This window comes from Spermophilus citellus (assembly GCF_964194105.1).
Source record: "Spermophilus citellus genome assembly, chromosome: 5".
NCBI lineage: Eukaryota > Metazoa > Chordata > Mammalia > Rodentia > Sciuridae > Spermophilus > Spermophilus citellus.
Window position 1 is genome coordinate 155690663 of NC_138186.1, and position 23767 is coordinate 155714429.

General features: G+C 33.3%; 1 protein-coding gene across 8 annotated transcripts in view; it reads left to right on the forward strand.

Moving 5' to 3' along the window:
• Positions 1 to 23767, forward strand: part of STXBP5 (syntaxin binding protein 5) — a 179732-nt gene that overhangs the window by 148112 nt on the left and 7853 nt on the right. For all 8 annotated transcript variants that reach the window (XM_081296618.1, XM_081296620.1, XM_081296621.1 and 5 more), the window contains one exon: positions 9192 to 9303. In XM_081296618.1, coding sequence (XP_081152744.1) covers positions 9192 to 9303 — 112 coding nt within the window. The remainder of the gene's footprint in view (positions 1 to 9191; positions 9304 to 23767) is intronic.

A 23767-nucleotide genomic window follows, 5' to 3' on the forward strand; every position in this document is an offset into this window, starting at 1 on the left:
ATTTCATTGATCTCTTTATGAGAGGCTGTGAACAAATGCATTAAATAAGAAACTGTTTTTTGGGGTTTTTTTAGTATCAATGTACCTTGTTAGCTTGCATATGTATTAGAAATAATTATTATAGTTCCATGTTCTAAAACAAAAGTCTTGAAATATTGAGTTAAAATATTTCTTGATATTTGAAATTTAGGGGAAACTACTATCTAATAGGACTTTATATAAATGCTGTTGTAATTAGCTGAATTTTACTCAAAAGGAAATTTGAGTTTGCTGCTTACTATTTTTAGAATATGACTGAATTCAAGTTCACCCTTGAATATTAAATAAGTTATATGATTTTAAATATGTATTTAAGTCTTTGAGCTTCGTCTTTAAAATTAGGATAAAAATAATATGTATCCAAGACAGTAGGTATGGATTATAGGAGATAATACACATAAAATACTTATACAGCCTTATAGAGTGTGCTTAATAAATGTTATATGTTGTTTTTTTTTCAGTATGTTTTGCTTATTGAGAACTTTATACTGAATGATATTATTGTTAACCTTGAGAGTAAAAGAAAATTATAGCTTACATTTTAGATTTAAATTCCCATTTACATTGGGTAAAAGTTGTTTTTTAAAGATTCCTAAGCTTTGAAGTAAAATTTTGCTTTTAATGAGAAGGGTAAACCCTCAAGATTTTCCTTTTAGTGTTTTCTTTCACCAGTAAAACATTATTATATTAAGAAGTAATACAAACAATTGAGTACATTCTCAATTCATTTCAATCTGAATTGTGGTATGAACTATACAAAATTCTAAACTTATTACTTTTCTGAGATAATTTATTTTCTCTTTTAGTCAGTTTTTTGTTTGTTTGTTTGTTTGTTTTTAATGAAAGTTAGTAGCAGCCATAGTAAACTTATGTGTTTAAGGAAATTTTTTTAGGACTTTCTTCAAGGAATTTACAATAGAATTTTTGGATAATATTAACATTTTATTTACTTCTGAATTTTCAATAAGACTTGTTAAATGAAAACTTCTATGAATTTTATTTATAAACACTATTTATTGGTTTCCTGAATGTCCTTTTATATTGTACATTCGTTTTACTTTACCCAAAAAGCATAAAAATAAATGCAGATGTTTGCCAATATTAATGGAGTTTCCTGCCTAGATAGAATAAACAGCCTTACTGAAACAATCTTGCCTGACACAATTCATGAAATTATAGTTTTCAACATCCTAGACATCTGGCAAGGAAGAAAAACAGTTCCTGAAAGACAGGAAACAAAGGTAGTATCCCTTTGTCTTAGTGCCTTCATGGAGTTTCTAGGATATGGCATGGAGAAAAGGTATTGAGGCAAAGCCGGACAGACTGCCCAATTTAAGGAGGCAGAACTGAGAGTTTGGGAATACCAAATAAGTTAGAGTGGAAAGAGCTGCAGACAGAGAGAACCCTGGAGATCTTCAGGGAGTGCTCTAGGAGTCCTCTAGGAGTATTCAGTAGAGTACTGTTCAGTCACTGTACATGTGACTGAATTCTCTGACCTGGAAAGAACCACCTGAAAGGAATGAAGGATTAGCAGAAACCATGCCTGATCCCAGGTCCAGGAACAGGGCTTATTACCAATAGCCAGACTGGAAAAACTTACATGGGTATGTTATTTTCCTGAGTGCTTAACAAATTGCCACAAACTTAATAGCCAAAAACAGTAGAAATTTATTTACTCATGAGTCTGGCCAGAGGTACAAAATCAATTTCTCTGAGCCAAAGTCAAGGTGCCTTACTACCTCCAGAGCCTCTAGAGGAAAATCCATCCCTGGCTTCTTATAGCTTCTATTAGCTACTGCTGTTCCTTGATTGATAGCCACATCTTTCCAATCTCTGCTTCTATTCACTCTGCCTTCTTTTTTCTGTGTGTGTCACAGTTTTCTCTGTGTTTCCGTCTTAAAATGATACTTGTAATTGGATTTGCAACCCATCCAGATAATCAAGGATAAATTCCCCAGGACAGGTACTTTATCATATCTGTACAGACCCTTTTTCTGTACAAGGTAACACTTCTGGTTTCTAGGGATTAGAACCTGATATCTTTGAGTAGCCATTATTCATCCAGTGTTCCAGATCTGCCTAATAAATCATAAAAAGCAAGACCCAAAAGACTCAGAATTACTCCTAATATACCAGAGGGAAGCTGAAGAAAACTTAAGAGGAAAGCAAAAATATCCAGTACCCAACAAGGTAAAAATCTCAAGATCTCTGATCCAGTTAGATTACCAAGTCTGCAAAGAGACAGAAAAACATGACTCACAATGAGGATATTCACCGATATTCATCATAGACATAGATGTTAGAATCAGCACAGAAGAATATTAAAACATGTATTTATAACTGTCCAGATATTTTTAAAACTTAGAGACATGGACGACACAAAAGACCAATGTCAAACTTCTGTAAATGAGAAACCAGTATTTGAGAGGAAAAATATGACAAATGGCATTAACAGCAGATTAAACATGGCAGAAAAAATATTGGTGAACTTGAAAGCACAATAATAAAAAAAAAAAACTTGAGTATTTAAACATGGGGCAAATTTATAGCACTAAAGGCCTACTTAATAAAAGGAGATCTCAAAGCAGTGACCTCAGTTTCCACTTTAAGAAACTGAAAAATCGAGAACTTAAGTACATAGATTAAAATAATATCCAATTGGAAATCAGTGAAACAGAAAATAGGAACAAAATTATCACTGAAACCATGATCTTTGAGAAGAACAACACAACAAAATTGATCTCAAGTGGGACTGATTACAAAGAAAATTTACTTATCAATAGTAGGAATAAGAAAAGTTTGATTACTATGTAGTCTATGGATATTACCTGAATAATGGAATATGATGAACAACTTTATGTCAATACATTCAAAAACTTCGAGAAATGGACAAATTCCTTAAGACACAAATTATCAAAGTTCACTCAAGAAAAAATAATCTAATTAATACTGTATATGTCAACTAAAGAAATAGAGATTAGTAACCTTGGACCAGGAAAATTCTAGGCCTACCTAAATAGCTTCACTGTTGAGCTCTTTCAATATTTCAGGAAGAAATAATGCCATTTCTACATAACTTCCAAAAATTAGTTTAACACCAAATCTAGACAAGGTCATAACAAGAACACTACACTTAAATCAATATTTCTCACAGATATCAATGTGAAATTCTAAAAATGTTAGCAAATTCAACAGTATTTCAAAAAGAAAATACATTACGAGCCAGTGAGGGTTTTTCCAGGAAAACAGCTGATTTAACATTCACAAATTCACCTGTGTAATTCATCATATCAAAAAGTAAAAAAAAAAGAAAGAAAGAAAGAAAGAAAGAAAGAAAGAAAGAAAGCAATTGAAACAACCCAGCATTCAATCCTGACAAAAATCTCAGCATACATGGAATAAAAAGAGATTTTGAGAACATCTAAGAAAAACTCACATCCAACATAATATTTAGTGATGAACTAAAATTACAAGGGGATGTTCACTCTCAGCACTTATATTCAATATCATGTTTAAGGTTCTAATCTGAACATTTGGGCAAGGAACAGAAGGCAGGGTGTGAGGGTTGGAATATCCCCATTGGAAAGAAAAAGTGTAACTGTCTTTACTGATAGATGATGTGATCATCTAATTAAAAAATCTATTAAGATCTACCCAGAAAGCTGCTAGAATTGATAACTGAATTTTACAGGAGTGCACAATGTGAGATCAGTTATATAAAAATGGTTTTATTTCTGTGTACTAGTAGCGAAAATTTGAACATTATTGCTTAAAATGCAATATTATTTTCAGTAACTACAAAAATGTGAAGTGCTTAGAGATAAATTCAACACATAATGTGAAAGACCTCCAGCTAAACTACAAATATTAACGAAAGAAAAATTTTAAAAACCTAATGGAAATATGCACCTCATTCATGGATTCTGACTCATGAACTCAATAAGAGGTTGATTCTTCTAGAATTGATCTATATTTTCAAGACAATCCAATCAGAATCCTAGTTGGATTTTTTTGTAAGAAATTAAAAAGTTTAACCTGAAATTCGTATGTAAATGCAAGAGAAAAATAGGCAAGATAACTCAAAAAAGAAAAAATTGAATAGCTAATAACAGCCTTATCTTAAGAATTATTATAAAGCTAATAAAGTAAATTATAAAGTAATCCAAAGAACATGATATGGGCATCAAGATAGACATATTAGGTCAAAGGATCAGAATGGACTATCCACACATAAGCCTGTGTATGTGTGTGTATACTATATGGTCAGCTAATTTTTGAAAAAGGCAGTGCAGTGGAAAAAGATTGCCTCTTCAATAAATGATTCTGAAACTATTGAATATTGAAATGCAAAAACAAAAATGAGCTTTCATTCATATCTCATACTATACACAAAAATTTGCTCAAATGGGCTGTGGACTTACATGTATAATACCCCCAAATTATAAAATTTCTACAAGAAACATAAGAGAAAATATTTGTTACCTTTGTTTAGGCAAAGATTTCTTAGCTACAACACCAAAAGCACTGTCTATAAATGAACAATTGGATAAATTCAACAAACTTTAAAATGCCTACTCTTCAGAAGACCCTTAGTTGAAATTAAAAGACAAGCCACAGACTACAATTTGGTTAAGCACGTATCTAGTAAAATCTTATATCTAGAATAGATTAGGTACTAAATCTAAATCTCAACTGACAGCAAAGAAACAACCCAATTAAAAATATGGTCAAATTATTCAAAAAAAACATTTCACCACAAAAAAAGATGCTCAGCATCATTCATCATTAGGGAACTGCAAATTAAAATTCCATAGAAACACCATTAAATACTTGCTAAAAATAGTAAAAGTTAAAAGAGTACCATATCAAGTATTAGGCAAAGATACAGAGGATATAGAATTCTCATACAGTAGTGGTAGAAATATAATACAGAACGACTTTGAAAAGTTTAACAATTTCTTAAAATGTTAAATTTTTGTAAACCAGACACCCAGTCATTCTAATCCTAGTTGTTCAGGGTTTGTTTGTTTGTATGTTTTCTAAACTGTTGATATAATCAACATTTATGAATTTCAGAATAATTATGCTGAGTGAAAGAAGCAAAGTAAAAGGGTACATATTGTGTGTAAAACTCAAGAAAATGCAAATATATTGTAAAGAAATCAGATCAGCAGTTACTTGAGGATAGAGAATAGAGAAGTGAGAAGAGTTTTCACAAAGGACCATAAGTAAATTTGGATGTGGCAGATATATTCATAATCTTGATTATAGTAGTGATTTCATGGGCATATACATAAGGTGGCTTTCCAAATTGTGCACTTTAAATATGTACAATTTTGTACTTCAATTATGCTTCAAAAAACTCTTTAAAAAATAATAAATTGAGGAATTTTTATTATCATTGAAAGGCAATTAGCCAAAGTACATGTTTATAGACTGAAATGCTTTAGTTTCTTTATGTAGCATTATTTTAATCATACTCTAAAGCAAAAACACAAGGCAGCTTACAATCTTATTTTTCCAAAGAGACTATTTTGATTCCTTAAATAAAACTTACCATAATCATAGAGATAAAGGGCTGGGGTTGTGGCTCAGTGGTAGAGCGCTTACTTGCATGTGTGAGGCCCTGGGTTTGATCCTCAGCACCGTATTTAAAAAAAAAAAAAAAAACAGAAGTAAAACATCATTTAATTAAACAAGTAGTAAGTAACTTTACTAAGTACCTCAAGGTAATGTTTATAAGTAAAACCTCAAGTACTCACTATAAAAAACTGATTCCAGTTGAACTATTAACTTTTTTTAAACTTATTGTACTTTTGGTGTGAAGTATATAGCTGCACTTATCTCTGGCATTCTTATTTTTTAGATTCAATAGTCTTACAACATAGGTTTTTCTTAAAATTATTAAAATTGATGTTATTTAGTGTATTAGAAAAAAGTGTACAATGATACCCAAAGCCCAAACTTTGATTCATTTATGAAATTAATCCTAAATTTTACTACCCAAGCTTGTTAGCTCACATATAAGAGAGGTAAGTTCCAAGAGTGAAAAATCAGATAAGTGTATTTGTTTGTGTGTATTTACATGTTATATTAGTTTAAAAGTCCTAGATGTAGTTTACTATGCATACACGTTGGAAGATAGCCAAAGAAAATAAAAGTTTATTTTAGATTTTACCAACATTTACTACTCATTAATAATTCTAAATAATAAAATTAATCACAGTTAAAAATCTTTATTTAAATACATGGAAAGCACATATTATTTAGTGTTTTCCCCAAATTCATACACTATGGATAATGTAGCCTCATACATTTAATTTCAAACTTCATTTAAAGATATCTGATTTTAGTGTTAACCTATTGAAAAATGACATGTATATTTTCTAAAAATTTATTTCTTACAAAAAAAGAAATTCTTTCTGTAAAAAAGGATATTTTTATATTTTTGTATTTATGTCATTAATATCTGTTTTGGGCATTTATGTGTTTATTATCATTTATGTGTTTATTATCTGTTTTGGGCATTTATGTGTTTATTATCTTTTTTTTCCCTTTTGAAAATCAAAGAAACCTTTGTCTAAGAGACTGATTTGCCTAAGTTTCCTCTGCTAGTAAAAGGCAAAGAATCCAACTCACATCTGTTTTCAAAGTTTATGTTCATTCTACATGGAATACAGTGACTCTCTACAATTGTAATTTTTTTCCCTTGTATTTCCTACTCTACATTTATATAATTGCAAGCTCATTAAATACAAAATAAGTTAGGAAATATAAGTCATAATTTTAAAGTAAGGTTAAATAAATGTAAGCACATCTTTTACTATCACTATTAATAAATATCATATTACTCTTGGTTTAACATGTTAGACGCTCAAATAATAGTTGTATTGCCATTATTGTTGCTATAGTTATATCAGTACAATAGAATTAAGTAATTTTTAAGACCAATAAAATCTGTAAAAGGATCTATCAAAAGTATAAATATAAATTAGGATCTGTAAAATACAATTTAAGAAGGTTGTAAATATGCCTAAAATTAATTTTATGTTGATAGAGTCTAACATAATTCCATGTGATAATAGGTTCAATATATCTATGGTAGTTTTAACAAGTTTGAATTATTAAATTTATGATGTTTTTATTCCAATTCTGTGTACTTTAAAAATCCGAAGGAAACAATTATTTTTTCCTTTTCGGATTTGGATTTTTTTTTTAGATATACATGACAGTAGAATATATTTTGACATATTATACAAACATGGGGTCTATCTTATTCTAATTAGGATCCCATTCTTATGGTTGTACATGATGTGGTCGTGTACTCATATATGAACATAGGAAAATTATGTCCAGTTGATTCTCCTGTCTTTCCTATTCGCATCGCCCCTCCATTCCCTTCATTCCCCTTAGGCTAATCCAATAAACTTCTGTTCTACCCACCCCTACTTTATTGTGTGTTAGCATCCACATATCAGAGAAAACATTTTGACTTTGGTTTTGGAGAGTTGGCTTTTTTGAATTAGCATAATTGTATCCAGTTTCATCCATTTATTGGCAAATACCATTATTTCATTCTACTTTATGGCTGAGTAATATTACATTGTGTACATATCCCCCATTTTTTTTTATCCTTTCATCTGTTGAAGGGCACCTAGGATGGTTGCCCTTCCATAGCTTAGATGATGTGGGTTGAGCTGTGTCAAATTAGTATGCTAATTTTAAGTCCCTTGGGTATATACTGAGGAGTGGAGTAATTGGGTCAATTATTGGGTCAAACAGTGGTTTCATTCCAAGTTTTCTGAGGGATCTCCATACTGCTTCCCAGGGTGGTTGCACCAATTTACAGTCCCACCAGCAATGTATGAGGGTACCTTTTTCCCCACAACCTCATCGACATTTATTGTTACTTGTATTTTTTGCAATTTCCATCCTGACTAGAATAAGATTGAATCTCAGTGTGGTTTTAATTTGCATTTCTCTAATTGCTACACATGGTGAGCATTTTTTCATATATTTTTTGACTCTATTTCTTCTTCTGTGAAATGTCTGTTCAGTTCCAAAGGAAACAAAATTAAAATGGAAGGCCTTAAGTCCACTTAACTATTATAAATGAAACTTGTGCCATGTAGTATTAATAATTATCTCTTCCTGTTTGCCATCTGGCTTGAGAGACAACATTAACATGAATATGTCTGAAAGTAAAACTTGTACATCCTATTTTAGCCTAGCCCTAAGGAAGTAACCATGAAAATTCATACTTTTACCCCAACTATAATGTAATACTAGAGTACAGCAAAATTCCTACCTGGAGCCATAGTGTACTTGGCCTTTATATAGTAACTGCTTCTCTTTAATAGAGAAAAATACAATCCCCAAACTCAATATATTTTTAATTTACTTTTATAGCTGCCTTATAAATAATGTTGTACCATCCATTTCTAATAGAAGCTCTTCTTCCTTCTTCATGTATTCTCAGCAAAATCAGTAGCATGTCAGCAGTCTTTCCTTTCTCTAAACTGGCTTTTACCATTAATGTTCCCTGAAGAATATTGACAGTAATTTCAGGAAAATCTGACAATGTAAAAGGAACCCTTCTCATGTCCCTAACAGAATTGTATAAAATTCCAGTTGTATATTAGCATAATTATTTTCCTGTATTTGTTCATGAAAAAGGAAACTGATATATAAAAGTTACTGATTTTCTAACTCAGCTCAAGGTTGTAATTCTCATTCTATATTTTGTTATTATTACACTGAAATTCTTGACCTGCTAGTAGAAAGTATAATTCTTTCTAATGTAAGAAAGCCAAATTATAAATTCTCGATCTCGATAAGAATTACATGAAAATTTTGTCTTGAAGATTAAAATATCCATTCAGTATAAGCAGAAATATCATCTTTGTCTGAAGGGAAAAAAAGGTAATCCAGTAAAAGGAGCAAATAGCAAGTTAGTCTTAGTAAATTGAATATTAGAAACTTACTGTTGAATAATTCAGTAAGTACTTTGATTGTTCGAAATATTCTGCTTAATTGTTTGTGAATCTCAAAAGTTAATGTTCTAAAGCTACATTGGAGAGTTTACAGTGATGCTTTTAATACAGTTTAGTTTCCCTGAAGCTTTAACAATTACATTTGTTTTGATTTTAAAGGAGATGTTGGGTGAACTCTTCACTCCTGTAGAAACACCTGAAGCACCAAACAGGGGATTCTTTAAAGGCTTGTTTGGAGGTGGTGCACAGTCCCTTGATAGAGAAGAACTATGTAAGTTGATTTATTTAATTTGGATGATATATCTTCATAGTACAGAAACATTCAAGTCATGTAATTTTTTTACATGTATAAAATTATGTTCACTCTTTCCCTCTTTGTCAGAATAATATATTCATATTTTAAAAGAATAAATAAAATTATTTACTTTATGTCCCAAATCAAGAAAATATGTTTCTCAGGGAACCAAAATCAGAATAGTTTCAAGTGGCTAAAAAGAAGTATTCACAAATTGCATGAATAATTTAAAGAGTATTTATTTACACTAAATGTTATCATCATTATTTTATTTCTGTGATTGCCTTTAGTTAATAACTGTGTCAGTCAGATTTTCATGTCTGTGCAAAATACCTGAGAAAAGCAACTTAAAAGGAGGAAAGATTTCTTTTATAAAAGCTCAAAGTTTCAGAGGTTTCAGTCTATAGTCGGTTATTTGGAGCCTGTGGTAAGGTTAAGAACATCATGGTAGAGAGTGTGTGATAGTGCAGAGCTCCTCACTGCATGCAGCAGCTAACCAGAGAGAGAGGAGGGGCCAGGATCCCAATTTTCCCCTTCAAAGGCACATCCCCAGTAATCCAACTTCCCTTCACTGTGATCTACCTCCTGAAGGTTCCACCAGGTCCTAACCGTGGCATGAGCTGGAACCAAACTTTTAACACAAGAGCCCTTGGGGGACACTTAAGATCCAGACTGTAACAGCCAACCTCTGACTTCCAAAGACATATATCTACCTCACAATGCAAAATGCATTCAGTTCCCAAAGTATCAACTATTCTGCATTGCTCAAAAGTCTAAGTCCAAAGTCTCCTCTGAGACTCAAGGGAAATTCTTAGCTATGAGCCCCTGTATAAATCAAAGAAAGTTACATATTTCCAAGATGCAACGACACAAGGCAAACAGTCCCATTTCAAAAGAAAAGAATAGAAAAATAGTAAGAATGGGACCAAAGCAAGACCAAAATCCAGCATGCAAAGCATAGCTCCATGTCTGGCATGCCATGGTGGCATGATGTGAGCTCTTAAAATGCTTGGGCAGCCCTGCTCCTATAGCCTTGCTGGCTGTAGCCACAAAGCCTTTCTCTTTTGCTGGCTCTACTTGCCGGTAGCTTCCCTCATTGGGTATTCCACCATTCCTAGCTTCTGTCACTTCCTTGGATCTCCATTACAGCTTCCGCTTCTCTCTCACAGATTCACTCATTGCCCTGTCAAGGTATGCTTTCAGAAACTTATAACTGCCACACACACTGCCTGATTGCCCAGGGTTTAGTTTGGTTTAGTTTTTTGTTTGTGTGTGTTTGTTTTTGTGGGTTTGTTTTTTCTTTGTTTGGTTGTTTTTTTTTTTTCTTTTTTTAATCTCAGTAGAAACCTCCATGACTCCATAACTCTTAGATTCTACATGTCTGCAAAACAAGCATCAGTGGACAGTGCCAGGGTACGCCAGCAACTGGAGCAGAATCCAGGCCTATATGGACCAAGTCTACATTGGTCTCTGAGTCCCTAGACAGCTGAACAGAGGCAAAAAATTCACTAAGTGGTCTTGTGCTAACAAATCTTATGCCCTCGGAGCTGTTTTCTCAAACAAAAGCCTTTGAACCTACAGTGAGTAGGGTCTTGCTTGTTCCTGAATTGCCTTCAAGTGATCTTTCCTTTTGTCTCAATGCACAGTACTTGGCTTCTTTTTAAAGTTTCTAATCTTCAATACCCTCACCCTCCTTGACCTTAAATTTAAACATATATTCTGGCCAAACTGCAAATTTTTTAATGCTTTTTGTTGTGTCCTGTGCTCCCAATTGTAATGTAAATTTGGTTAAAAGCAGCCAGCACTATCTATGGCACTGACTGAATGTTGTGCTGCCTTGAAATTTTCTCTACCAGATTAAATAGTCTGTCGCCTTTAAACTCAGCCTCACTAGTCTCAAGGCATGGACAAAATGTAAGGAAAAAAAATTGCCAAAATATAACACAAGTGGCCTCTAATCCAATTCCCAAGAGTGTCCTCATTTCTATCACACACGTCATCAGTACAGCCTTTACTCTCTGCATTTCTGTCAGCATTCTGTTCTACCTAGGCCCCACCAATATCATCCATTAAGCTCCACTTCCAGCATTATAGACTTTCTCAAGCCCACTTCTTCAAACTTTTCCAAATTCTAGCAGGAAGTATAGTATCCATGAGAAAGCATGAGAATCCAGAGTGCTGAACCCATCCAGGATTACTCTGCTTATTTGAAGTAGGAAGCTGAGATACGTAACTGTGTTAGGGCTTGCAGGATAGTCTCCCAGGCCTGGCAAGGACAGGAACCCTGAAATAACTCTTCCTCTTTGCAAGGATCCCAAAGGGCTACAATTTAAGAGTAAGGGTGAATTGGGAACAAACTAGCCTTTGTCTACACAAACTTCAGCACAGCTTCAAATTATTTGAGTGACTTGGAAAACTTTAAGTGTTCATTAAGATTTTCCCAGACTGCTGGACTCCTCAGAACCTAGCAAATGGGTGAGGAAGGTGGGATGAATTTCTTTGAAAGAGGTAACATATTCTAAATCTTTAAATATAGGTTTTTAAGTATATAGTCATATAGTCATAGATAACCGGGAACATTGAAAAGTAAAACAGAAAAAGCAGAATTAGGATTGTAGCACTTAAAATACTGAAATTTGCAGACACAAACTATGCAGTAATTATTCATGCATGTTGAATAACTCTTAACCAAAATGCTTGGTAGCAAAAGTGTTTCAGTCCTTCGAATTTTTGGAGTCTTTGAATGTTTGCATGGACTTTTACCAGTTTCAATCTGAAAATTTGGAATGCTACAACATCTGAAATTTTTTGAGCATCCTGTTAGCTCTCAAAAAGTTTTGGATTCTGGACAGTTGGATTAGGGTTGGTCAACTTATATCATGTTCATGATGATAAATAAAAATTCCATAGATAGGGAAAAAAACTAAAATGAAGTACTGGAACTAAAGATGAAAAAAACAAAATGGTGGTCACTGAATAGGCATAAGTTGCAAATTAGACAATTTATGAAGAAAGAATTCATAACTTAAAGAAGAAACCAACCAAAATGTGTCACGAAGAAACAAAAACATGTAGAGTATAGAGGAGAGCCCCCCAAAATAGAACTTGCAGTGAGCAAATCTAATACATATTTAAACCTCAAGAAGGAAATATAAAATATGAAGAATCAATATGTAAAGACATGTCTAAATTTTTTTTAAATTGATAAATGATGCTGATGCACAAATTTAAGAGGTCTAATGAATTTCAGTTGTTTTTAATAAACTTATCAACTAGATAGACTTATATAATACATTAAACATAAAAAGAAAAATCTTAAACTGGATAGAGAAAAATGATGTGTCTTTTAACATATTATAGACTAACACATGACTTAACAGATAATAAGGTGCTCTTTTATATGTTGATAGAAGATAATATTTAATCTATGATTCTATACACAAAGAAAATAGCCTTCAAGAATGAGACATTTTTAGGCAAATGAACAAGAAGTAAGACTTGCCACCACATGCAAGGGAATTCTAAAAGGTGTGCTTGAAATAAAAAGAAAATTATTCTCATTGGAATGTCATAGGTGTAGAAAATAATGATTTGGGGAAAATTGATGTATAAGAATATAAGTATAATTACTAGTTATAATTTTTAGAGTAACTTCTAAAATCTAGAATAATGGCCTATAACTTCCAGATGAATAGTAGGAAAAACCACAGTTGTTCCAAAAGAAAGCAAGAAAGGAAAGAACACAAAACAAGTGGGATAAGTACAAAACACATAAAGGATGACAGATTTAACTTAAATGAAAACAATGGTAGAAAATATAGGTAAAATAAATGTTTCATTTAAAAGACAAGGAAAAACTTTAAAATGAAAGAAATGTTCATTGCATGTAAAAAAACACCTTTAAAGCCTAAGGACACAAAGGTTGAAACTTTAAAAGATGGAAAAGCATCAGGGCAAATGAAGAGTCATCTTGGTATAAGTCTATTAATGTCACAAAAACTAGACATTAAAACACTATTTGAATACAACTAATATTTTCTCTTTAAAGTCAAGAAAAACAAATATTGAGATGACTATTAGAAAAGACAATTTCCCAATCAATCAGTATACCCATTGACTGATTCAACAGGCAGACAAAAACAATTTTGCATTTGGTATTTATACAAAGTAGCACTTACGAGTAAATTCGTAGCCCTAAGTATATACTAAGTATTAGAAAAAGAAAACATTAAAGTGATTAAACTGAGCATCCATCTCAAAAAGTTAGAAAAATAGAAAGATAAAGTAAAAAAGATTAAGGTTATCAATGAAATGGTAAATAAATACACAGCAAAAATATATATGTACCAAAGCAGTCTTAGTTTGGGATGCTGTAACAAAATATTATAGACTAGATGGCTTATAAACAATAGAAATTTATTTCTCATAGTCCTGAAGGTTAGAAATCTAAGAGCAGGTTTCCAGTAGAGTCAAGTTCTTGGTGAGAGTCTCTTATGGTTTAGATATTAGGTATCACTAAAAGGCCATTTGTGAGGTGTTGCAAGAAAGTTTAAAGGTGAAATAACTGGGTTAGGAAAGGTTTGACTTAATCAGTTGTTTAATTCTCTAATGGGGATCAGCTGGGTGGTAACTGTAGACAAATAGGATATGGCTGGAAGAGGTAGGTCATGGGGGTTGCATGCCTTTGGAGTATACATTTTGTTCCTGGTGATGGGAGCTCGCTCTCTCTGCTTCCTGGGTGCACCATCCTGACCTACTTTTCTCTGCCATACTCTTCTACCAGGTTGTTCTGCCTCACCTTAGTCCCCAAGAAATGGAGTTGGCTTTCTAAGGACTGAGACCTCTGACAACATGAACACCAAATAAACTTTTCATCCTCTAAAATTGTTCTTGTCACTTCTTTTGATCACAGCAATGAAAAGGCTGACTAAAATAGAGTCCTCTTGGTGGTTTTCAGATAGCCATCTTCTTTCAGTATCCTCACATGGGAGAAAGGAGGCAAGTTAGCTCTCCGGCCCTTATAAGGCCCTAATCCCATTCATGAGACCTCCACTCTCATAACCTAATTACCTCTGAAAAGCCCCATGCCCAACATCACATTGGCGATTAAATATCAACATAGGCGCTTTGGAGGCACACACCATTTAATCTATAACAAAAGCTAAAAATGTTGATTCTTTTGGTGAAACCAAGCAAGAATAAAGAAATGAAAAGTGATCACTGTAGGGATGGAGAAAACAGCTATCACTGAAGTTATTATTACCATTTTCAAATGAAATTGACCAAATTATACTATGTGCATATATGAATATATCACAGTGAACTCCACTTTTATGTATAACTATAATGCACCGATTAAAAGAAATAATAAATAGAGGGAAGAACAGTAGAGTAGAGTAGAGGAAGGAGGATCGGGGAAGAGAAGGGAAAATAAACGAAAAGTACTGGGGATTGAATCGAAGCAAATTATATTATATGCATTTATGAATATTTCAAAATGAACTCCACTATCATATATAACTACAATGCATTAAAAAATATTTTAAGTAAAGATTTAAAATGAGGAAATGAAACATAATTTTATTTAAAATTTTTTTTATATATTTGGTGAAGTAAATAAATTCCTTAAAAAAAACAAGATGGACAAAAAAACAATAAAAAAAATAGCAATATACTTATTTGATATTGAAACTGTCATTTCAGACTTCCACAAGTAAACTCTGGGTACAAACTGGGCTCCATTAGTAAATTTTATCAAATATTTAGGGGAAAAAATCTACTTCCACACTGTCTTTTTCAAAAAGATCAAAAAAGAATGTACACTTATCAACTCATTTTAACACGACCGTTCTAGTAAAAACCTAAACACTCTGAGAAAGGAACAAATAAAGGCAACTGTCACCTATGAATGTATATATAAAATTCAAAATTTCATATTAATATAACAAATCCCACATTAACCAATGAGGATAATATATCAAGCACAAGAATTCAAAGTTGATTTGTCCTTTTAAAAAGAAAAGATCAATCAGTAATTCACCACATTAAGGACAATTAGGCAAGAAAATGAAGTGTGGAAGGCATGCATATTGGAAAAAATAAAACTCTTTATTTGCAAATAGAGTCTTGCATGAAGAAGATCCTAGGAAATCCACCAAAAAAAAATTACAGCTATCAAAAAAGTTCAGCAAAAAATATAAGATCAGTATAAAACAACTGCATTTCTATATGCTAGCAACAAATAATCAAAGAAATTAAAAAACAATTGTTTGCAATATAAACCCCTTGAAAATAATTTAACAAAAGGAGTAAAAGACATGTACACTGAAAACTTCGAAATATAAAGAAAGTTAGACATAAATAAATGAACCAGCATCTCTTGTTCATGAATTAGAAGACTTAAGACTATTAAGATATCAGTACTGCCCAAATTGATGTATACACTTAACAATACCCATTCAAATCACACTGAGTTTTTGCATAAAGCAAGATATTCCTAAGACTCATCAAAATGCAAGGAGTACAGGGGCTGGGGTTGTGGCTCAGTGGTAGAGCAAACGCCTTTCATGTGTGAGACCCTGGGTTCGATCCTCAACACCACATAAAAGTAAATAAACAAAATAAAGATATTGTGCCCATGTATAACCAAAATTTTTTTAAATGCAAGGAATACAGATAGCCATACAAAAACTAATATCCCCCAAAAAAGAAGACTAAGGTGAGGCAGAGCAACATGGTAGAAGAGTATGGCAGAGAAAAGTAGGTCATATTGTAACTTGATGTTTTAACCTCAAAGGTTAAAACATCAAGTTACAATATGACCCAACAGTTTTACTTCTGGGCACATACCAAGAGGATTTACACATTCTGATTTCAAAATTTACCACAAAGATTTAGTCATCAATATAGAGGGATACTGGCATAAAGATAGATATATATGGGCTGGGGATGTAGCTCAAGCGGTAGCACGCTTGCCTGGCATGGGTTCCATCCTCAGCACCACATAAAAAAAATAAAGATGTTGTGTCCACCGAAAACTAAAAAAATAAATAAATATTAAAAGATAGATATATAGATCGTGGACTAGAAGTGAGAGTCCAGAAGTAAATCTGTAATATTTATAGTCAATTGGTTTTCTGCAAGGATGTCAAGAAAATTCAGTGGTGAAAGAATGGACTTCTCTACAGGAATGCCAAGAAAATTCAATGGCAAAAAGAACTTTTCAACAAATGATATTGGAACAAATGGATATCCACATACAAAAATAAATAAATGAATGAAGTTGGACCCAATTTCACAGCATATAAAAAATAAACTCAAAAAGGGTAAAAGACCTCAATCTAAGCTAAAATACAAAACCCTCAGAAGGAAACATAGGTAAAAATTTTTGTGATCTTTGATTAGGCAGTGGTTTCTCAGATATGACACCTAAATCACAAACAACCAAAGAATAAAGTAAATAAATTAGAATTTGTCAAAATTTTAAACAGTGCTTCAAAACAATATATCAAGAAAACAGTGAAAAGATAGTCCAAAGAAAGTTAAATATTTGCAAGTAGTATATCTGCTAACTGATAAGATCTAGTATCCAGAATATATAAAGAACACTTACAACTCAATAATAAAAAGACAAATAGCCCAATTTCAAAATGGGGAAAATATTGAATAGATATTTCTCCCAAGAAAATGTACAACTGATCAATTAGCAGAGGAAAAGATGCCCAATATCATTTGTTATTTGAGAAATCCAAATCAAACCACAATGAAATAACACTTCACACTCTCAAAGACATACGTACAAATGTTAGCAAGGATATGGAGAACAGGAAATGCTTGTACATTGCAGATAGGTATGAGAAATGGTCCATGTTCTTCAGAAAATTGTCTTACAGTTCCCTCAAAGGTTAAAACATCAAGTTACAATATGATCCAACATTTCTACATCTGGGCACATACCCAAGAGAATTAAAAACATATTCACACAAAAGTTTCTGTAAATGTTCATGATAGCATTATTCATAATAACCAAAAAGCGGAAACAGCCCAAATGTCTATTAATTAATGGATGGATATTCAAAATGTATACATACAATAATATGTTCTTCATACATAAAGGGAAAAAAGTACCATTACATGCTACAACATAGATGAACCTTAACGTTATTCTCAGTGAAATAAACTAGCCATGAAAGGTTACATACTATATGAATCCATCACATGAAATGTTCAGAATAGGCAAATGTATAGATACAAGACTATATTAGTAATTGACAAGGACTGGAAGAGTGCAAACTGACTACTAACAGGTGTGGGGGCTTCTTTGGGAGTGATGAAAGGCTCTGAAATTAGATAGAAGTGATGGTTGTACAGCCTTGTGAATAAACTAAAAACCACTGAACTGTTAACCTTTAAAGGTAAACTGAAAGAAGAGGGAATGAATCTGGAATAATTCTTGTAAGAATTTAAGACTTTAATAGGTATTAGACATTCAGGGTCTGGATTCTGAAGGGAAGAGAAACAATGATCCTTTGAAGGAAAAACTTGATCTGTTTTGTAAAGACAGAGTAAATGGAGATAACAAATGTATGCTATCTACAAATTTTGGAGACTAAAATAGAATACTGATTAAATTCATTTTTCTTCTGAGAAAGTCTTTAGGAATTATGGGGTAAAACTAAATCAAATCTGTATATTTAAATCTATACATTTGAATGTAAAATCTTTTAAGTTAATAATCTCTAATTTTCTGAACTCTTTTTTTTTGTTTTTGTTTTTTTTAATGTTCTACATTTTTTTATTAATCCTTTAAAATGTATAATCTATTTTTTTTTCATTTTTTTTATTGGTTGTTCACAACATTACAAAGCTCTTGACATACTATATTTCATACATTAGATTGAAGTGGGTTATGAACTCCCAATTTTACCCCAAATGCAGATTGCAGAATCACGTCAGTTACACATCCACAATTTTACATAATGCACTAATAGTAATTGTTGTATTCTGCTACCTTTCCTCTCCCCTACTATCCCCCCTCCCCTCCCCTCCCATCTTCTCTCTCTACCCCATCTACTGTAATTCATTTCTCTCTTTGTTTATTTTCCCATTCCCCTCACAACCTCTTATATGTAATTTTGTTTAGCAATGAGTGTCTCCCTTCATTTCCATGCAATTTCCCTTTTCTCTCCCTTTCCCTCCCATCTCAAGTCTCTGTTTAATGTTACTCTTTTCTTCCTACTCTTCCTCCCTGCTCTGTTCATACTTGCTCTCATTATATCAAAGAAGACATTTGGTATCTGTTTTTTAGGGTTTGGCTAGCTTCACTAAGCATAATCTGCTCTAATGCCATCCATTTCCCTGAAAATTCTATGATTTTGTCATTTTTTATTGCTGCATAGTACTCCATTGTGTATAGATGCCACATTTTTTTTATCCATTCATCTATTGAAGGGCATCTGGGTTGGTTCCACAGTCTAGCTATTGTGAATTGTGCTGCTATGAACATCGATGTGGCAGTGTCCCTGTAGCATGCTCTTTTAAGGTCTTCAGGGAATAGTCCGAGAAGGGCAATAGCTGGGTCAAATGGTGGTTCCATTCCCAGCTTTCCCAGGAATCTCCAAACTGCTTTCCAAATTGGCCGCACCAATTTGCAGTCCCACCAGCAATGTACAAGTGTACCCTTTTCTCCACATCCTCGCCAGCACTTGTTGTTGTTTGAATTCATAGTGGCTGCCAATCTTACTGGAGTTTGATGGTATCTTAGGGTGGTTTTGATTTGCATTTCTCTGACTGCTAGAGATGGAGAGCATTTTTTCATGTACTTGTTGATTGATTGTATATCCTCCTCTGAGAAGTGTCTGTTCAGGTCCTTGGCCCATTTGTTGATTGGGTTATTTGTTATCTTATTGTCTAATTTTTTGAGTTCTTTGTATACTCTGGATATTAGGGCTCTATCTGAAGTGTGAGGCGTAAAAATTAGTTCCCAGGATGTAGGCTCTCTATTTACCTCTCTTATTGTTTCTTTTGCTGAAAAAAAACTTTTAAGTTTAATTAAGTCCCATTTGTTGATTCTAGTTGTTAACTCTTGTGCTATGGGTGTCCTATTAAGGAATTTGGAGCCCGACCCCACAATCTGTAGATCGGAGCCAACTTTATCTTCTATCAGACGCAGAGTTTCTGATTTGATATCAAGCTCCTTGATCCATTTTGAGTTAACTTTTGTGCATGGCGAGAGAAAGGGATTCAGTTTCATTTTGTTGCATATGGATTTCCAGTTTTCCCAACACCATTTGTTGAAGATGCTATCCTTCCTCCATTGCATGCTTATAGCCCCTTTATCAAATATAAGATAGTTGTAACTTTGTGGGTTAGTCTCTGTGTCCTCTATTTTATACCATTGGTCCACCCGCCTGTTTTGGTACCAGTACCATGCTGTTTTTGTCACTATTGCTCTGTAATATAGTTTGAAATCTGGTATCGCTATACCGCCTGATTCACTCTTTCTGCTTAGAATTGTTTTTGCTATTCTGGGTCTTTTATTTTTCCATATGAATTTCATAATTGCTTTATCTATTTCTACAAGAAATGACGTTGGGATTTTGATTGGCATTGCATTAAATCTATAGAGAACTTTTGGTAATATCGCCATTTTGATGATGTTAGTTCTGCCTATCCATGAACAGGGTATATTTTTCCATCTTCTAAGATCTTCTTCTACTTCTCTCTTTAGGGTTCTGTAGTTTTCATTGTATAAATCTTTCACCTCTTTTGTTAGGTTGATTCCCAAGTATCTTATTTTTTTTGAGGATATTGTGAATGGAGTGTTTTTCCTCATTTCCATTTCAGAAGTTTTGTTGCTGATATACAGAAATGCCTTTGATTTATGCGTGTTGATTTTATATCCTGCCACTTTGCTGAATTCATTTATTAGTTCTAGTAGTTTCTTTGTAGACCCTTTTGGGTCTTCTAGGTATAGAATCATGTCATCTGCAAATAGTGATAATTTAAGTTCTTCTTTTCCAATTTTTATGCCTTTAATTTCTTTCGTCTGTCTAATTGCTCTGGCCAGTGTTTCGTGAACTATATTGAATAGAAGTGGAGATAGAGGGCATCCCTGTCTTGTTCCGGATTTTAGAGGGAATGCCTTCAACTTTTGTCCATTCAGAATGATGCTAGCCTGAGGCTTAGCATAGATAGCTTTTACAATGTCAAGGTAAGTTCCTGTTATCCCTAGTTTTTCTAATGTTTTGAACATAAAGGCATGCTGTACTTTGTCGAATGCTTTCTCTGCATCTATCGAGATGATCATATGGTTCTTATCTTTAAGTCTATTGATGTGGTGAATAACATTTATTGATTTCCGTATGTTGAACCATCCTTGCATCCCAGGGATGAATCCTACTTGATCATGGTGCACTATTTTTTTGATGTGTTTTTGTATTCGATTTGCCAGAATTTTATTGAGGATTTTTGCATCTAGGTTCATTAGAGATATTGGTCTGTAGTTTTCTTTCTTTGAGGTGTCTTTGTCGGGTTTCGGGATCAGGGTGATGTTGGCCTCATAGAATGAATTTGGAAGAGCTCCCTCTTTTTCTATTTCCTGAAATAACTTGAAAAGTATTGGTATTAATTCTTCTTTAAAGGTTTTGTAAAACTCCGCTGTATACCCATCCGGTCCTGGGCTTTTCTTGGTTGGTAGTCTTTTGATGGCTTCTTCAATTTCATCTATTGATATTGGTCTGTTCAGATTGTCTATATCCTCCTGACTCAGTCTGGGCAAATCATATGACTTAAGAAATTTATCGATGTCTTCACTATCCTCTATTTTATTGGAATATAGATTTTCAAAATAATTTCTAATTGTCTTCTGTATTTCTGTAGCATCTGTTGTGATATTGCCTTTTTCATCCCGTATGTTAGTAATTTGAGTTCTCTCTCTTCTTCTCTTCGTTAGCATGGCTAAAGGTCTGTCGATCTTATTTATTTTTTCGAAGAACCAACTTTTAGTTTTGTTAATTTTTTCAATAGTTTCTTTTGTTTCAATTTCGTTAATTTCCGCTCTGATTTTAATTATTTCTTGCCTTCTGCTACATTTGCTGTTGTTTTGCTCTTCCTTTTCTAGGGCTTTGAGTTGGAGTGTGAGCTCATTTATTTGTTGGTTTCTTCTTTTTTTGAGGAATGACCACCAGGCAATGAACTTTCCTCTTAAAACTGCTTTCATTGTGTCCCATAGATTCCGATATGTTGTGTCTGTATTTTCGTTTATCTCTAAGAATTTTTTGATTTCCTCCTTTATGTCTTCTGTAACCCATTGATCATTCAGTAACATATTGTTCATTTTCCATGTGATGTAGGATTTTTCCTTCCTTCTTTTATCATTGATTTCCAGTTTCATTCCATTATGATCAGATAAAATGCATGGTATTATCTCCACCCCTTTATATTTACTGAGGGTTGCCCTATGGCATAATATATGGTCTATTTTTGAGAAGGATCCATGTGCTGCTGAGAAGAAAGTATATCCATTTGATGATGGTTGATATATTCTATATAAGTCAGTTAAGTCTAGGTTATTGATTGTGGTATTGAGTTCTATAGTTTCTTTATTTAACTTTTGTTTGGAGGATCTATCCAATGGTGAGAGAGGTGTGTTGAAGTCTCCCATAATTATTGTGTTGTGGTCTATTTGATTCTTGAATTTGAGGAGAATTTGTTTTGTGAATGTCGCAGCACCATTATTTGGTGCGTAAATATTGATAATTGTTATGTCTTGTTGGTGAATGGTTCCTTTTAACAGTATATAATGACCTTCTTTATCCCTTTTGATTAACTTAGTCTTGAAGTCGATTTTATTCGATATGAGGATGGCCACCCCTGCTTGCTTACGAGGACCATGTGCGTGGTATATTTTTTCCCATCCTTTCACCTTCAGCCTGTGTATGTCTTTTCCCATCAGATGTGTCTCCTGGAGGCAGCATATTGTTGGATTTGTTTTTTTAATCCATGATACCAGCCTATGTCGCTTTATTGGAGAGTTTAAGCCATTAACATTCAGAGTTACTATTGATATGTGGTTTGAACTTCCATCCATGTTTGATTGTTTATCCTTTTTTTAAAAAAAAAATTTAGTTTGTCTCTCCATGATTGTCTTTCCCCTTGCCCTCTGTCTTTACTGAGGCACTTCCCACTGATGGTTTTGGTTATTGTTTTTCATTTCTTCCTCGTGTAGTGTTTTGCTCAATATGCTTTGCAATGCTGGTTTTCTGGCTGCAAATTCTTTTAACTTTTGTTTATCATGAAAGATTTTTATTTCGTTGTCATACCTGAAGCTTAATTTTGCTGGATACAGAATTCTTGGTTGGCATCCATTGTCTTTCAGTGTTTGAAATACATTGTTCCATGACCTTCTTGCTTTCAGTGTCTGTGATGAAAAATCCGTGGTTAACCGTATTGGTTTACCCCTAAATGTAATCTGTCTCCTTTCTCTTGTAGCTTTTAATATTTTCTCTTTGTTCTGTATATTGGATATCTTCATAACAATGTGTCTTGGCGTTGGTCTACTGTGATTTTGTGTGCTCGGTGTCCTGTATGCATCTTCAATTTGTATATCTGTTTCCTTTTTTATTTCTGGAAAGTTTTCTGTAATTATTTCCTTCAGCAAGTTTCTCATTCCCTTGGTTTGAATCTCTGTACCTTCTTCTATCCCGATGACTCGTAAGTTCGGTTTCTTAATGTTATCCCATAATTCTTGGATGTTTTTCTCGTGATTTTTTACCAGCCTTTCTGAGTTGGCTAGACTCTTTTCAAGATGGTATATTTTGTCTTCATTATCTGATGTTCTGGTTTCTACTTGCTCCACTCTGTTAGTGATACTCTCAATTGAGTTTTTAATTTGGTTTATCGTTTCCTTCATTTCTAGAATTATTGTTTGATTATTTTTTATAATCTCTATCTCCTGATAAAGATGCTTAACTTCTTCTTTTATCTGTTTGTGAAATGCATTCTCAATGTGTTCTTTCGCTGCTTGAATTTGCTGTCTTGTATCCTCTTTAAGGTTCCATTCCATCTGTCTTAGGTGTTCCTTGAGTTCTTTATATGACCATTTTTCTGATGACTCTAGGTCCTCCTGAATATTTAGGCTGTCCTGCATTGTTTGTACTCCTTTTCTTCCTTGTTTTTTGAAGCTGCTCATGTTACTTCTTGTTCTGTTTGACTGCTGAGTTACTGTTTACTCCTATAAATTAGTTTGATGCTTGGGAGGAAAGGTATTTGAAGGGAAGGGAAGAAGTCTCTAAAGAGAATGAGAGTAGGCAGGTAGAATTCAAGAAAAAAGGGGGGATAAGAAAAATGAGAAGACTAAAGAAGAAAAAGAATAGGAACTGTTTCAACGAAGTTATCTCCTCCGCAGCAGTCTGATGACACGGTTTCCCTTTGCCGGGAG